Genomic DNA, 18,511 nt, shown 5'->3' on the forward strand with positions numbered 1-18,511 from the left:
GCACAGGACCCAGACCCTGTGAAGAAGAGTCAAGCCATCTTTCATGGTCTTTCCAAACCCCTGTCTCACAGAACATTCCAGCATGAACACTGGTAGCTCAGTGACCTCAAGCAGCCATTGGGGAACAGGATTTCCATAAATGTGCCATGGCATGAGTGGTTCCAAAGCTCTTTCTTTAAAATGGACTTTTCTCAATTCCAACCTCATTCTTTGCCTTCTCCACAACGGAACTCCCATCCTTAGCTCCTGCAGGACCATGGCTCAGGGTGCGCGGGTCTCTATTCAGCTTCATAACCACTATCTACTAACCACACTTCTTCAGCCAGTGTAGGGAAGGAGGAACCAAAGGGAGAAGCCATTTGTAATCCAAGCAAAGCACTTCCTTCCAGAGAGCACCCACTGCCACCAACCCCACAGGAAAGCAGGAATAGCTAAATCGCTACCCAGCAAGGGTAAGAAGACATTTTCCCTTCCCAAATGAAGAAGATGTTCAGCTCAGACAACAGTCTCCAACTTCTGTACGGTGTTGGAAACCATACAGAAGGATGCCAAGGGCCCACCATGGCTCTGGGCAGGCCAAGCAGGAATCTTTTCCGGGATGCAGGGCTGGGCCCCCTAATAAGCACAGGGACAAAGGCACCATTCACCTGGGGGACCTCTATCAGGTCTCCCCTTCTCTGCTATCTCACCTGATTCCCTGATTTGAAAAGGTTGACAGCTGGCCAAGGTCCCTCAGGCTCACAAAGTATTAAAGATTTTTTTGTCAGGTTCCGTATAGACTCTGAGTTTCTGCACCAGTTAGAACTCTCCACAGAGCCACAGGGTAACCCTTACCATTGCGGGGACGAGCACATGCTCGTTCTCTGAACTAGAGCAAGACCTGTAGCTTGCTTAAGAAGGCCCCTTTAGCTCTCCTGCAGAAAACAGTCTTGATAAGCAGGACTCGAATATGAGGAAGGTTCCACCAATGGAGAAGAATAGAAAGGGCAGGGTCACCTGGGTGGCTCAGTCGGTTAAGCGTCTGACTTCAGCTCAGGTCATGATCTCGCTGTTCGTGAGTTCAAGACCTGCTCTCAGCACAGAGCCTGCTTGGGATCCTCTGTCTCCCTCTCTCTCTCTACCCCTCTCAAAAATAAATAAGCATTTATTTTAAAAAATAATAATTGAAAGGGCAAAAATTCCCCATGCCCCTCACACACGTGGAAAAGCCATCATGAACTTCTCTGGAGCAGCTTTCTCGAAGAGTATCCAGAAATGTCTTTTTCCCACACACTCATTCCTAGTTCCAAGTGGTTCTAACCCAGTCCTGCCTTCTTCCTGCTCTGCCCCACACACTGCACCAGCAGCTCTTCATGCTTCCGTGCTTGCCCACTGTGTTGATCGAGCCACAGTTAACTGTAAACAAGCACGTACAGCCTGTATCAAGCATATTTAGAAGGCGATCTCCTTTGCAGGAACTATGGCCTGTTTGTGGAGAACTGGCCGAGTGTCCCCAGCTGGCCAGCAGGGCGGCACCTCGGGGAGCATAGACTGTGTGAGGGCAGTGAGGCTGGATCTTTAACGAACTCGACATCGTAATACAGTTTGACGCATGTGAGGGGATGCCCGTACTTGGATACTAGCACAGGATACCAACGTTTTCCATAAATATCATGCACTTGAGAAAAAGGCAGAAATCATGAAGTAAGACCAAAAAAAAAAAAATGGCACTTTTAGCCATTCTCAAATATACCTAAGACAAGTGGGGTGGGCAGGGGTTCCAGCAATAAGCCTTCGCTCAGCTCTCCGTCTGTCCAGCGTCACCGCTCACGCGGGACATCCCTGATCTCTGCTCTCGTCCCTAGACAGAATATACTACCCAGAAACCACTCGCGTCCCCGCCCCAGAGCAGCACATGTTTTGTTCTAAAAGAAATGTGCTACCTGCCACCGCCTTTATGTAAAAGCTCTGTCCCTCCAAATAGTGAGGCCAGTAGCCCTCACCAGTGAACCAACTGGAACAATTCTAAGTGCTGTGAACGGATACCATAGGTAGAGGAGCCACCAAAATGTAGCTTGAACCCCACGGATTTGATCAAACCAAAAGATATAAACCAGAAAGGGTATCTCTTAAGAAGAAAAAAAATTTCACTTTACCTGTGGCTATAGCGAATGGCTATCGTCAACCCAAGCTGTAATTTAAAAAAAGAGAAAAAATATATTAAATCACATGAAGAGCACGCTGAGTTCAGAAGAAAATTAACTTATAATGGTCCATTATTTTTTAAACATTTCCTAAAATCTCCTACTGCTTACGTTTCATAAATAACGCCTTTTATTGACAGATCTTTAGTTTCAACGTCGTTCTTAAAGGCTAGTCGGATTTTGAAAGGGTCTTAGGGACCCCTAAAATATTTCATTGTGAATTAGACAACATGCCTCTCATCTGGAAAGAACTTCCATAACAGCCTTTTTTTTTTTTTTTTGCTTTGCTTTCTTTTCCTTTACATTGTCTTTAAAATTTAATATTTTAAATGTTTTCATTGAGGCATAATTGACAAATAAATTGTATATATTTAATATTTACAGTGTGATGATTTGATACACATCCACATTGTGAAATTATTACCATACACTATCACATTAATTAACACATCCATCACTTTACATAATTACCTTTTTTTCCCTTTTGTTGGTGAGATAGAAAATTTCAAGTACACAATACACTACTGTTAACTGTAGTCACCATGTGGTGCATTAACTCTCCAGAGCTTATTCATCTTACAACTAAAAGTTTATACCCTCTGACCAACATCACCCCACCCCCCACCCCTGACAACCACCATTCTACTCTCTGTTTGTATGAGCAAAACAGGGCTCTTTCAGCTCCAAGACAAAGCCATGAAAGAACAGGATTCAGAGTGTTGCTGATTCTGAGGTCTGCCATACCCGGGTCCTGGGAGCAGCTCCTTCCCCACTCGCCCTGCCCCAGGGGTGCTGAGCGGAGCCCAGGCCATGAGGAGGACTGGCCACCTGTGCCAGAGTCCAGCCAGTGGGATCTGCACAGCCTGCACACATACACTCATGTTCAGCAAGGTGCACCTCTAAGGGCAGCAAAGAGACTGAGACTCTGGTGCACGTGTGACATCAAGAGCAAGTGTACAGTCACTGCGCACAGCAAGTAGAGGCCACGGTGGCTCTGTGATTTCCTCTTCACCCTGTGGAGGTGTCATGGAAACCTCTCAGGCATGAGAGGGGGGCAAATCATGTGGCATGAGCCTCAGCTAGACCACGGATTCCAGAAGAGTGAGGCCACGCGAGTTCAAGTGCATGGGCATCACGTTATTTAAATTCTCAAAGCCACCGTGTCTTCTGCATCTATATAATGGGCAAATAATTATTTTCTCAGGCAAGGATGAAGCAATTTTTCTATGTTCGTACCTGTGTATGTACGTGCTGCCAGATAGGTAGGAAAAAGTCTATAAATAGTAACTGCCACTACCACCACTATATACAGGCAATGCCTCATTTGTGAAAATGTTTTCATTTTCCAAAATTTAATTTTTAAGGTAGCTTTTGGAATTTGGAAAGTATTTTATTATGTGAAAATGATGATGAGCCTCAAGCATGCCTATAAAAGTCTCAACAGTCCACTTGTGGCTGAATTGTGGCACTGCTAGTTTAAGAAATCCACAGCAGCTAAAAATCCAAGCATCGTCTGTAATATCATTTCTGGGCACAAAGTCTGCCTACGTTGAACCTTAACATCCCAAACACATCACTGCCAGTTTCCCTGACGTTGGCCCCAGTGGCGGTGGGCATTGGGGGGGCGCGGGGGGAGGGAGGTCACTTCCATGGGCTCTCCGGATGCTACCAGATGACCCAAGGGTCCGTGGGCAGAGATGGTGGAAGGGGTAAGGAAGAAGCGAGGGGATGTAGAGTTAGGAGAAGTAAAACCACCGAGATGAATATAATATGTCAACTATACTCAACTAGAATTAATTTTTAAAAAGGAAAGAAAGCTCAACACTTCTGTCCAGCTTGACACACTGCAGAATCCCCCTAGCTACTGTTTGCACAGCTCAGTTCCAGAATGATTCGTCCATGTGTCTTCATCAGTGCACACCCCGAATGCTGAACCAACAGTGGTGGGCCACTAGGGCTCAGGGAAGATAGGCTTCATTTTACAAAAAGATTACCTAAAACTGAAGGTGTGAAATATATAGCATCCAGCCGATTTCCTATCACACAAACCAGGAGGGGTTTTTGTTGTTGTTGTTGTTTTGTTTTGTTTTTGTTTTTTAGATTTCAGTGGTCAGAAGAAGAGGGGGGCAAAGGGATAATCAGAGATAATCAAGAATTTAATGAACAGGAGGAAATTATTTAGGGAAGAAAATAAAAACAGAAACTACAGCCAAAAGGTCAGATGAGCCATTTGCAGATTTCCCATGTCACGTAACTTCACATTTCCTGGAGTTAAAAAGCTCTGGCTTACAGTTAGGCTTATGAGGAGATAATTTCACCAACTGAATGTGTTGATAAGCTTTAGAGTTCTGCTCCATTGGTGGCTTTTCCACAGTTGAAAGATACGCCTTTGCTGGAGCAGGAAGAGAAAACGGGCGTGGGAGGGACAAAGCCAAGAAAAACAGCAGAGGAAGTTGTTCGATGGCAGCCGTGCCGGTTAAAAGGGCCTGGGAGATAAATCCTGCGCTGAGATGAATTCCAATTAAGCGCTTTTATTTGTCTTTTCCTGACTTCTCAAATGTGTTTTCGTTGTCCTTTTACAAAGGACATCTTTGTGAAGGAAGGAAGTGCGAATCACGGAACCACGCAGACCAGCTGCGGCACGTCCCGCAGGCCAGGTAACACCGTGCTGGGGAACCAGAGGCTCCAACCCCCTGCATGGGCCCCGGAGCTGCATGGGAACCACCCCACGTGGTGCATGGGGACAGGGTATCACACAGCCGTCCTGGAAACACGGTGCACCCGCCACATGGGACGCACTGGATCCAATAAGATGGCCCTGCGCAGATGCTGGAACACTGCAGAAAATGCCTCATAGAGCTTGCCATAAGGCCCCAGGTGGGAACATGAGTGAGGACATGTCTGCTCCTCCTCCCTCCTACATATTATCTGACCCCAGAGAAGGCAGGAAGGTAGAAAATTCCCTGAGGTTTCTGTACCATAGTGAATAGCAAAGGCAATTTGTATTGGGCCAGAGATAGTCTTCCACCCTGGCATTAGGAACCCCCATGGGCCAGTCAGGCCTCTACGAGCCCTCGCCCTGCTAAGAGGCATCAGCTACTCAGAAATGCTTTAACCAAGGCTCACCACTGCCTGTGTCTGCACAGACACACAATGCATCCACGTGCAGGTGCACAGATGCACACTTTGTGCCCAATTCACACATGCATGTGCACCTGTGTGTACACACACACGCACACTGAGACCCAAGTCACATGTGTGTGTACGCTTATGCCTGCACAAACACCCACACTCACACATGTGCATGCACATGCACACCACTCGTATGTGCACACATATCAATGAGCATGTGTCCGTATGTGCACAATGCATGTGCACACTCACACAATACTCAGATGCAGACATATGCATGCACTCGCCCACATGCACACACACACATCCATACAGACATGCACGTACCCACGTGCACAGACACTTCGGCATTCAGAGAGGCCCCCAGAACCCTCTGAGACAAAGCGAGGCCTCAGACAATTGACCCTTTTGTTGGTGGTCTCAGCAGGAACCCAGGGGAGGGTGGGAGGGAGGCCTAGGGGTCGGCCCCCTGACCCCAGCCCAGCCAGGGCTGAGGCCCGGGGACACTGAGGTCAGCTGGAGTTTTGTGGCTGCTGCCCTCCCAGGAGAACAGCCCCCCAGGACATACTGTAAGTGTTGCCAGAATGCACTTAACACGCTCCCACTCGGGGTGCTTCTTTTTCGATTTACACAATTTGTTAATAAGAAAATTAAATCACACTTTGATGGCAAGGAAAGAGTAATTTAACATTTTTCAACATCTCAACCAGCTACAAAAAACCTTTTTCCTGTTGCTTCGGCCTAAAATTGCTCCTTTTTTGGAATAGCTGACCAAGGCAGCTGTTTTGTATCAAGTCTGAGGGTTTTCTGTGTGACCCAGGGAGCTCAGACAACAGGCAGACCTGCTGCATTAAAGAGTAATCCGAGAATAATTTGCCATAAACCACCCCCGAAGTGCGCCAGCTGTAGCCGGATACACCCTATAAAGCACCGTGTAGACTGCATGCATCTTGTAAAATAATCATAATAATTTTAGAAAACACAGTTTTTAAACACCTTTAAAAATTTTTTAAGGAAAGGAATGGGTGACACTTGGCAGGGCGCTTCCCTTACGTGGGCTCCCCGCCCTGTCCGTAGGTTGTTTCAAAGCGTCTCTTCCTAATGCCCACCTGCCCAGGGCTTGCCAGTGTGGTCCCCTGTGTCTCGTGTTTATGATGTGCTGTCACACACACGAAGCAGCCGGGGGCAGGTGAGGAGGAAGAGTCTATTAAATGCCGGCCCCAAAGTGGCCCAGCTGGTGAGTGGTGGTGCTCCAAGTCTGGGCCCAGAACTTTCTAGAGGGGGCTGCTACACTGGCAGAGGCTATGACCAAAGCCACGCCCCTTCACAGCCCCAAAGCCAGCATTCCCTGTTCCTCAAGAAAAGCCAGAGACCAAGGGCTTGAGTGTGAAGACGCCCACATTTTAAACTGATTTGAATATTTTTCGAACTCTGAGCCAAACAAAACGTGTCAGTGGAATGTGGCCAGGGGGCCACCAGGTCTCCAACCTCACTTTACACATTTCCACATGCCAAGCCTCTCCTTGGCTTTTCAATTCTGAAAATCTGACTGTGTTTGCGATAAATCTAGACATTGCTTTCATGTCATTCATGAGTCTTCTTGCCCTTTCCTCTAATTATGTGAAGCTTTTTCTTTAGTTCCTCTTATTATTTTTTTTTAATTTCAAGGGTCCAAAGATTTATACCATCACAAAACAAACTCAAAAAGAAAAGCTTGCTGTTTATTTTCCTCCGGCACTTTTCAACTATTCCTCTCCCTTTTGTGGGAAATATGGGAAAGGAGCGTGAAGGAGAGAAGAGGCATGGTGTAGACAGAAGGCGCATAAACACAGCCCACGTGTGCTGACACCAGGAAGCTCAGGGAGAAAGTGATCCACCAAATGGGTCTTTAACCCCTTCTCTGGCTGTCTTTCCAGCACCGTTCTCTCCAGATAATAACAGACCCCACGCTCCCCACACGGCACCCTCTAGGGCTGCTCCTCCTCCAGGCATCACCCCAGATCTTCCAGCCCCCCCCACCTCGTGCCTGACTCTCAAACCCCGGCCACATGTGCCCCAACTCACTAGTCTGCGGCCTTGGTATCCATCTAGGGCTTTCTTAGGCACTTGCTATTTCCTCTGAAAAATTAACCGCGCTGGACAAACAGATGCTTACGGTCAAGAACAGTGAGCTTTATGGTCAAGTTCCCTGACTTTTCTTGCCTTTTCCTCAATGTCAAATGGGGATTGTTTTAGACAGATTAACTCAGACCTCAGAGATGTGGACCAGCAAGTATCCATGTCTCTCAGGAACTTGTGAGAAATGCAAATGCTTTGGCCCCAACGCTACTGAATTGGGGACTCTGCGGGGGTTTAGCCATTCCTCCACAGATAGGTTTAGAAGCACTGAATGAGATAATGTATGGAAAGAAGGTAGCAATGTGCTGGGCATAGATGACTCTTATTAACCGCTATGAAGATGACCATGATGACGACGACAATGATAATGATGATAATGATGTTATAACACACAGGAAAGCTATCTTCATTTTACATGCTCTTAATGTCCTTCCAGGGCCCACACTCGGCCTCAGGCACGGTAATCACTGCAAGTTCAGGCAGGCCCCCCCGGGGAGGCCTGACGTTATGTTTTGGGAAACAAGGCCTCCTAGTGCTCACAGGTGATCACCCACTCAGCGGGGAGAGGTTGCTGTCAATCTGGAAGGCCAGGGCCGGCTTCCCGGAGGCCAAGGGTAAATCTCAACAGGTGGCAACCCTGCCCTCCTGTCTGCCACTCCTCTTGAAAGAGGGAGAAAAAAGGCAAGAAAGGCAGAAGGAAGAAAAGAGTGACATATTTTTCATTACTGAGTTTATTTTGTGATATTATCCTTCCTTGGCCCCTTAAAATTAAAAAAAAAATAAAAGAATCAAGAAAAAAGCACACTAATGTTTAGAAAAAGATGTGCATAATGCATAGGGATCTTTTCAGATTTGCCAGTAATCCAGCAATGTAGACCTGAAACTTTCAAAACCTGATGTAAAAGATAAGTTGCCAAATCAATGGACGTCAACATTGAACGAGCATTGAAAGGCAGGCAGTGGTTGTTTAACCAACCTAAGAAAATAGGGTGTTTTTTTAAGTCTCTAAGCCCCAAATGACTAAAAAGGTAAGACCAATGATGGTGCTGTTCCTCACCGCTGTCCCCAAGAACCCGGGCCAGACACTATCTTTTCGGACTGAACGTTCCAACACCACTTTAAACACGTGTAGACGGGTTTTCACAAGGACTTGCCTTGTCACCCCATTCACCCAAAACGAAAACATTTGTTAGTCCTGAGTGGCTACCCCATAGTTATGGCACCTCAGACCCATGCTGCTAGGCAGTTTCCAGGGACTGGGCCCCAGGAGCTGTGGGGCTCTGGCAGGTGGAGTCCCCTCCTGTGCAGAGGTGAAATACATGCTGCCCCAAGAGCCACAGGGAAGGAAGCTCTCAGCGCTTGGCAAAGGTACGGGCTTCAGGAGGCCAGCTACTGTCTTTGTCATTGTCATTAAGTAGCCATAGTCTGTCCAATCATGTCACAGTGCACAGTGAGTGTGCAGCAGGGCCTCATTCCTCATCTTTTTGTGCCTTGTCCCCAGAGATGGACAAACAGGGCTGCCAAATAGTTCATGAACTATTGAATTCAGTCCAGGTGGTCCCTCTGATGCTTCAGTTCGACCATGAATGTATTTTTCAGGTTTTAGGCTTCCAACAAAATAATCGTGGATTTTGGTTTCTTTGCTTCTCTTGATATGAACGGTTGGGTATTCGATAATGTCATAAGCCACACCCTCTTTTCCTAGAAAGCCTAACTTCTGTTTAAAAGAAATCAGCATTGACAATGGGCTTGGAGTCTGTGTGTGCCGACAACACAGAATACCTAACCCAAAAAACTCCGGAACTTTCAGTGCAAATACTACTTAAGTGAAAGCTTGATAATTAAGTCAGAGTCAGCCAGGGAAGCTGGAAGAGGCTGAAGAGAAGAGGAAATGTACAAGACTAAAGGGAAAAAATAGGTGATGCCCTTGAATGTGAACAATAATAAAAGTATTTGAGGGCGTTTTTAAGGTGGATTTGGGGCTGTTAAATACAAGAAAATGAAAGGCCCTTCTAGCCGTGGAAGCAGCTTAGAGACCGCACCACAGCTTTTTGACCCATTCTGACCCCCAGGCCCCCATCAGAGTCAAGAGTAAAACTTCCAAGAAAGTATATATCTTTCTTTTTTTTTTTAATTTTTTTAATGTTTTTATTTATTATTGAGAAAGAGAGAAACAGAGCATGAGTGAGGGAGGGGCAGAGAGAGAGGGAGACACAGAAATCAGAAGCAGGTTCCTGTGCTGACAGCTCAGAGCCTGATGCGGGGCTTGAACCCACGAACCTTAAGATCATGACCTGAGTCAGAGGTGGATGCTTAACTGACTGAGCCACCCAGGTTCCCCACTATATCTCTTTCTAATGTAAAATACAAAGTTAGTTTTAAGGAGCTTGTTTTGAAGAAAGAAAAACACTTTTCATCCTTCTAGTTTTTACCTACTTTCTCCTCTAATTTTTACCTCCCCCCAAAAAATTTAACAAAACACATAAACAAACAAAAATCTATCTAGACTTAATAGGATATAGGCTAAAATAAGGCATTCCATGAAATATGTCAGCAACTGTTAAAAACAATATGGTAGAACTATCATTGAAGAAACAACATATTTTTATTTATATATTTTTTAAGTTTATATATTTTGAGAGAGAGAAAGTCGGGGAGAAGCTGAGAGAAATGGAGAGAGAGAATCCCAAGCATGCTCTGTGCTATCAGTGCAGAGTCCGATGTGGGGCTTGAACTTACAAACTGTGAGATCATGACCTGAGCCAAAATCAAGAGTCAGGTACTTAACCGACTAAGCTACCCAGGCACCCCTATTTTTAAATTAAACTTCTTAGTATGATATAATTGTAGATTCATATGCAGCTGTTAGGAATTATATAAAGAAATAATAGAGAGTTCCCATGTATCTTTGATCCAGTTTTCTCCAATGGTAACATCTCACACAACCACACTACAATATCACAATGAGTATACTGACATCAATACAATCAAGCTATAGAACATTTCTGTCACCATAACGATCCCTTGTGTCGCCCTTATAAATGCATCCACTTTCCCCCCACACTCACGCACCATTTTAGCCCCTGGCAGTCATCAATCTGCTGTCCATTCCTGAATGTGTCATTTCAAGAATGGAATCATACAGTACATAACCCTTTGGGATTAGATCTTTTCATTTAGCATAATTCTCTGCAGATTTATCCAGGTTGTTACATGCACCAATAGCTCATTCCTTTTGATTGCTGAGTAGCACTCCGTGGTACAGATGTACCACAGTCCAGTAGTCTGCTGAAGGACGGACATATGGGTTATTTGCAGTTTGGGGCTATTATAAATAAAGTTGCTATACACACTTGTGCACAGGTATTTGAATATAAGTTTTCATTTCTGAACATAAGTGTCATATAATTCCTATACACGTTGTTAGATTTACTCCTAAGCATTTTTTTTCAGCAATTGTAAACTATATTGGTTTTTTTCAGTCTTCACATATGTGTCGTTAATATACAGAAATGCAACTGATTTCTGTAGGTTTACCTTGTATCCTGCAACATTATTAAATTCACTTACTAGTTCCAGGAATTTGTCTTATAGGCTCCATGAGCTTTCTATGTAGATAATCATGTCATCTGCAAATAGAGTCAGTTTTACTTCTTTTGTTTTTATCTGTACACCTTTTTCTCCCTTGGTGGTTGTTGTTTTGTTTTGTTTTGTTTTGTTTTGCACTGACTAGAAATCCCAGCACTATGCTGTGTAAGAGTAGTGAGAACAGACATCCTTGCCTTGTTCCCAAGTTTAGGGAGAAAGCACTTAGTCTCTCACATAAGGATGATAATATCTATAGTTTCTTTTGTAGGTGTTTTTAGTCCAGCTGAAGTTCCCTTCTATTCTTGTTTTTCTGAGAGTTCTTATCATGAATGGGTGTTGAATTTTGCCAAATATTAATTTAAAAACACTTAACCTTCCTTCTAACTACCCCATACCTTCTCCTCTGTTTGGTTTAAAAAAATACATAAAACAAATGTAAAAAATAGGTCCTCTGTCCAGGTTTGTAGAACATATGCTAAGATTAGGCTTTCCATAAAACATGATCACAGCTATTTAAAAAGAGTGCAGGGGCACCTGAGTGGCTCAGTTGGTTGAGTGTCTGACACTTGGTGTTGGCTCTAGTCATGATCTCACAGTTTGTGGGATTGACCCCACACTGGGCTCCACACTGACAACAGGGGGGTAGCTTGGGATTCTCTCTCTCTCTCCTCTCTCTGCCCCTCCCTTGCTTGTGCTCTCTCTCCCTCTCTTTCTCTCTCCCTCAAAAATAAATAAATAAACTTGAAAAGAGTGCAGTAGGTTCACTGTGAAGAGACACAACATATTTTTAAACAAAAAGAAAATTGCAAATAGGATGTAGATGTGTATGACATGTATTGAGGTGATATTTGATATTAGCTAATTATTTACATAATTATAAGGAGAGATGTGTGGAAGACTGCCAAATTGGGGGGTGGGAAGGAATGGGGTAGAAAAGGTCCTTCATTTTTTATACTCTTGTTTAGTGTGTAATTTGAATGCTTTAACATAAGCTCGTAGTGAATGGTAAGTTTCAAAAAACATTTAATAAAGAAAAAATCTGGGGAAAAATTACATTGCAAAATGCTATGAACCATGTACTTTTTCAAATACCCGAATGCAATCTTTATCTCAGGATGCTCTTTGTCAGCCTAAAACATGAATGCTTCGGCAGAGAGGTATTATTAAACTATGTCCTACCAGGACAAAAATTCAAAACAAAGACTCAAGAAAGGAGGTAAAAGAACAAAGCTACAATCTCTTAGGAATAAGTCTGCCACTCCCACCCCAAACAAATTCTCACAAAGTTTCCAAGTCATGATTTTAATTTTTAGGTCAGTACAATAACCTAAGGTGGTAACTTCAGACTTTGATGTGAGAGAAGTGACTTTGTCTAAAATGATGGGCGGGAGAGAGGCCGGGACTAACATGCCCGCACACACGCACTTAGCAGAGTGAGGAAAAGACATCTTTCTTCTTCTTCCCCTGCCTCCGACCAGGTTCACAGAAGGACACAACCAGCAGAGAGAGCCCTGCTGAAGTGTGATCGTGTGACCATGGAGAATAAATGCAGCAGAAGACGCAAGAGCAGAAATCACCTTATCTGGCTTATAGACATCGCTCTGACCCATCACTGCCTCCTCAGGAGACAAACATTCTGAGTTTTCTCAATACGTCCAGGACAATTCTCCAGGGTTCTTTCTCTTCAGGGTTCTTTCCTCTGAAGAGAAAGAACAAAATTCTCAAGGAGTAACCAAGTCCAAGAGACACTGCTAAGGGGCCAGCACATCCCACGGCTATCAGTGAGGTGCAAGACTGAGGCTGACTGCCACCTTGACCCAACAAAGATCACAAAACACAAACCCACCACTAGAAGTGGGTCCTATTTGGACTGTAATGCACTGGCACTCCAAATTGGGACAGAGTTGGAGTGTGAAGAGTTTAGTAAGTAAAAAACTGTGAAGAACATAAAAGGGAAAGTTACTAAGCAATATAACAAATACTAAATATATGCAAAAATACTCCACCTCATCAGAAACCCCCCAAATGGAATTTTAAACAGTGAAACAGTACAAGTTGGTGATTATTCTCGGTAAGGTCTCCCCAAAGACCCTATCTGAATTCTAACCCTAGGTCCAGCATTTCTGAACCACGTGACCTTGGGCAAATGACTCAATCTCTCTGTACCTCAGTTTCTTTGCTCTAACTTGGGGATACCTATTGTTACTCTCTCCCAGCTTTGTAAAGAAAGCTGTATCAGATGATGCTCTCAAAGTGTTCCATGGTGTTAGCACTTGATGAGAATTCACTGACTGTTAGTCATTGTTGATAGCTACAAGATTTAGAAAAAACAGTCTGGTAATAACAAATACCAGAAGTGGAAGGAACACATTCACACGTGTTGGCATAGCCCGCTTGGAAAATAATTTGACAAAATGTGTCAAGAACTCATAACACTATTAATACATTTAGATTGTCCTAAGGAAATAGCATAAAAGAGAAAACCCAAAGATGCATACTAAAGTCTTATGTGCAAAGATACAATTAAGAAAAGCAGTTAGCAACAAGGGACACGAGCTCAGGATGCAATATGAAGAGGCAGGACATAAGTAATAGGCATTTCAAAACTGAGGTTACAACCACATGAAAAAGTAAAAACACGTGATGCCCCCTCCCCCTCAGCTCACCCGCCCAACCACTCAGGAGCCCCAGTCAATATCTCCAGATGAAAAAAAATAATCTCCAGCTGTGTTGCTCTAGGCTTTGTCCCTTCCCATTAGCCCCACGCCACCACCTTGAAACTGTCACCTTTTCTCACAGGCAGAACCAGCAAGAGCTTTTTAAGGGGTTGCTTTTCTTCAGCTGAAAAATCAGTATTGATCACACCATTGAATCTTTTTTTTTTTTGAAACTAGATCACTTTTTTTTTAATTTTTTTAATGTTTTATTTATTTTTGATACTGAGAGAGACAGAGCATGAGAGGAGGAGGGGCAGAGAGAGAAGGAGACATAGAACCAGAAGCAGGCTCCAGGCTCTGAGCTAGCTGTCAGCACAGAGCCTGACGCGGGGCTTGAACCCACAAATGTGAGATCTGACCTGAGCTGAAGTTGGACGCTTGACCAACTGAGCCACCCAGGCGCCCCCCATTGAATCTTGAGAAAGACTCTTCTGGGACTCCCAGGGGCCATGTGATAAAGCCAAGACCCTAAGGCTACCTCACCTGCCTTTTTAACCCCTTCTCAACCGTTCTGCCCCTTTCTCTCCTACCCAGGATATCAAGCCATGCCAGGGTCCCAAACACAGTGTACCGGTCCACTTCCTTTCATATCCCATCCCATCTCCCTCAGTGCTCGTCTCACTTCATTCACCTCTGAAACTCCCATTCGTCCTATACAATCCCTCAGACATCACACCCCCTAGGTGGCTTCTGTGCCCCACTCTGGCTTTTATCAGCCCCTCTTCTAGCTACTTCTGAATGGCATATGCAAGATCTCTCTTCCACCCATACCTGACCTGCTACCAGATGTACTGCAAGAGCTCAATGAGCATTTGCTGGAAGTACAGGTTCTGTATTTGTTTCTTTTCTTTAATGTGGATATGCAGCTGTCTGTGTTCATAACGCACATAAGCCTGTACTTCCCCCCTTGCCTTGGACAGACAACAGAACAGCCCCCCCAGTGGCCTCCATGTTCTGGTACAGCCACACAGCAGCCAAGAACATTCTGCTTCCTCACTGAGGTGAGGGGGACATGTCTGTATAAGGCACCCACCCCACTGGGTTGTTTTTCTGAGGACCTAAGGAAAGATTACAGGATAAACTGTACACCGAAGATCCTAACTGCTATTTTTAAAAAGTCAAAAGAGAAAAGAGCAAAACAACATTCCCCAAACTCAGAAGACTGTTTGGACGTCTTCAAACTTTAATCTGACATGTTTGTAACACCAGTATGACCACTGCATTGTTTTGGTTCAATGGCCACCAATGACAAAGTTGTATTATGTTTCTCTCTGTGTGGAAACTGCCCATTTAATGCATGTGAAATACAGGGTTCCAACCCATCATCAATGTTTATAAAAAGCCCATTGTGTACAAGACACCAAGAAGGGCATAAAAAGGTACATGGCCTGGTCCTTGAGCTCAGAAAACATAACATAAACCAAGGAAATAGCTTTGTTACCCACTGTGTAAAGTGCCAGAGTCCAGGAGTTCATAGGAGGGTAATCTGGTTGTGAGAGAGGTTGATCAAGAAACCTTCACAAAGGAGCTGGGGCTTGAGCTGGGTCTCGAGGGACAGGCAGGATTCAACTAGCTATGGAGAACACAGAGGGCATCATGTAGGGACCTCAGCACCAGCAACAGCTCAGTAGTAAGGAGTTAGGCGTAAAGTTTGGGCAACAGTACCTCTCTGGTTGGCATCCACAGAGTACTTTCCACAAGTCAAATATGGAACCAAGCACCACAGAAATATTGTTTGATCTAAGTCTATCAACAACTCTGAGGAAAAGCAGGACTATTGCCATTTTGGATGGGGAAAGGGAGATGCAGAGTGTATGCTACTTTGCCTAAGGTCACACAGCTACATGGGGACTGAATGCGTGGGGATATTTAGGACTGGAGTATGATGGGTCTCGGGTACAACGCTAAACAGTGAAAACGTGATCCTGGAAACAATCGGGAAGTGCTGATCGAAGTAGGGACAGACTCTGTGATGCTTCTGAAAGATTCGCCTTGGCCTTTGCATAAGAGGAATTGGAGAAGAAAGAGAGAGAGAGAGAGAGAAAGTTTTGCTTTAATGTGCTATATTTTTGTCCAAAGATTCTTTTTATCCCATGTTGGTAAATAACCAGTTCAGAAATGGTAAATTAAATGTCCAGATGTGTGGGGATGAGACAAAGCCATCACTGTCCTTTTCCAACAGACATCCCTAACTTCTCAGCTGAGTGTTCTGGAGCAATCTCAAAGACTTCTGGCATACTTGGCATTCTCCATTATCTCTCCTCTCCTCCACATCTTCCTGCCACTGGATATACCCAAAAACACAGCCCAGGCTTCAGTCAACCATAGGAGGAAAACAGAAATCACACTGCTACCAAGGGAATGAATGTTTTTCAAGATTCCAAGAAAAACCTTAGCTGAGGACCCAAGACATTTCCCCATCATGACCTCAGAGCAACATAGAGGGGTACAAGGACATTTGATGCAGCATTATCTCTAAGAAGCAAAACTTTGGAAACAACACAAATGTCCACCAGGAGGGGTCTGGTTATAATGAACCACTAGGCACTATTAAAAAGATTGAGGAAGTTATCTACATGCTCATGTGGAAAGATCTCCAAGAAATAATGTTAGGTGAAAAAAGCAGGCAGAAATTCATGTCCTTTGTTCTAATCTTTGTTTTTGAGAGAATAATTTATCTTTGAGAACACAAGTAGACAGAGTGAGAGAGAGACAGGGAGGGAGGGAGAGAGAGAATCCCAAGCAGGCTCCATGTTGTCACTGCAGATGCAGGGCTGAATCCCAAGAACCGTGAGCTCAAGACCTGAGCCAAAATCAAGAGTTGGACACTTAACCACCTGAGCCACCCAGGCCTCCCAGGAACTCATTCCTAACATGGCAGTGTGGGCCCTCTCCAGATCGACCCTCCCACAGATCACAGCTACAAACTTTAGGCAAAATACAAAAAACAACTACTGACAATTCTGGAGAGAAAAAACAAAGAGACACATTATAGAGTAGCAACTGGCACAGGGTGAATTTCCCGAATTTTTTTTTCCTGTTTTTTCCCCCCTGAAAGCAGGCCACGGGTGAGAAGCAGAGCAAGAGGGGTGGCTAAAACTGGGAGAAAACCTGTTATCTTTCTGGCTAGAGGAACTATGAAAATAAAGGCAACTGTTGTCAGAAGAGTATGAGGAGGAATCCTAGAGCGGCACAAGTAGAAGAAGGGGATCCCCTGAGTCTGGGCACGAACTCTGGATGAATCTCAGGCTGACCGCTAAGCCAGCACGCACTGGAGGGACAGAGCAGTTCAGCAAAGCCTTAAAGAATTAAACTGAGACAAACAAACAAAGCTCACGATTAGGCCTTGAGTCTAACCAAGTTAATGGTCTAAAATAAACCACCATCTTTCTTCCAAAGAATATAACATTTGGGGGAAAAAAAAAAAAGAAAATAACTCAGAGTCCCCAAAACATAATACTCATAATGCCCAGGATAAAATCCAAAGCTACTCATTTTATGAAGAACCAGGAAAATCTTACTTTCAATAAATGCCTAACCTAAAATGATCCAGATATTGAAATTATCAGATAAGGGCTTTCAAGAAAATATTCAGTTGATCCTGATCAATGCAGGGGTTGGGAGCACCATCCCCCTGCAGAGCTGAAAGTCCACATATAACTTTTGACTCCCCAAAGCAAACTACTGATAGATTACTGTTGACTGAAAGCCTTACCAATAACATAAACAGTCAATTAACACATATCTTGTATTTATAGGCATTATATATTGTATTCCTATAATAAAATGCATTTGACAAAAGACAATGTTAAGAATATCATAAGGAAGATAAAATACATTCACAGTGCTGTACCATATTTATTTTTTTATCCATGTATAAGGTATGTACTGTTCAAACCCATGTTGTTCTAGAGTCAACTCAATAACCATATTCCATGATGTCAAAGAAAATATGCTCTAATTAATAAAAATAATGGGAATTTCAGCAGAGAAGTGAAAGATAAAAATGAAAAACAAATGAAAATTTTAGTATGGAAAAACACAGTATCTGAAAATAAAATGGGCTTATGAATAGGCTTAAAAGCAGAAGGGAAATGCCTAAAAAACAGTCTATGAGCTTGAAGATAGATTAATGTCAATTATCCAAATGAAAGGGAAAAAAAGATTTTAAAAACCGAACATCAAAGAAGATATAAACACATGAAGAGATATTCTATGTTCATATATCAAAGGACTCAACATTGTTAATCTGTTGATTATTAAGATCCCAATACAATCTCAGTCAAGTTCCAAGAAATTATTTTATAAATGTTGACAAATTGATTTTAAAAGTTATATAAAAAAACCACAGGATCTAGAAGAGCCAAAAACAATGAGGAAGAACAATAAAGTTGAAGAACTCATACTATCTAATTTCAAGACTCCAGTAATTAGGACTGCATCGTATTGGAGAAAAAGCAGACATGTAGGTCAATGGAACTGAATAGAGAGCCCATAAATAGCCGAATAAAAATATAGTTAACTGACTTCTGATAAAGCTGCAAAGGCAATTCAACTGAGAAAGGATCATCTTTTTTGATAAATGGTGCTGGAAGAGTCGGGCATCCATATAAGCAAAAAAAAGAAAAAAAAGGACACAGACCTTACACCTTAAACAGAATTAACTTAAAATGGCTCACAAACTTAAATGTAAAACGCAAATCCATGAAATTAATGGAAGAAAACATTGGAGAAAATCTTCATGGCCTTGGGTTTATGTTGAGTTTTAGACAC

General features: G+C 43.5%; 1 protein-coding gene across 6 annotated transcripts in view; it reads right to left on the bottom strand.

The window, feature by feature from the left end:
- ACOXL (acyl-CoA oxidase like) overlaps positions 1-18,511 on the bottom strand; it is a 327,931-nt gene that overhangs the window by 226,534 nt on the left and 82,886 nt on the right. For all 6 annotated transcript variants that reach the window (XM_029937830.1, XM_029937833.1, XM_029937835.1 and 3 more), the window contains one exon: positions 2,136-2,170. In XM_029937830.1, coding sequence (XP_029793690.1) covers positions 2,136-2,170 — 35 coding nt within the window. The remainder of the gene's footprint in view (positions 1-2,135; positions 2,171-18,511) is intronic.

This window comes from Suricata suricatta, chromosome 4, assembly GCF_006229205.1.
Source record: "Suricata suricatta isolate VVHF042 chromosome 4, meerkat_22Aug2017_6uvM2_HiC, whole genome shotgun sequence".
NCBI lineage: Eukaryota > Metazoa > Chordata > Mammalia > Carnivora > Herpestidae > Suricata > Suricata suricatta.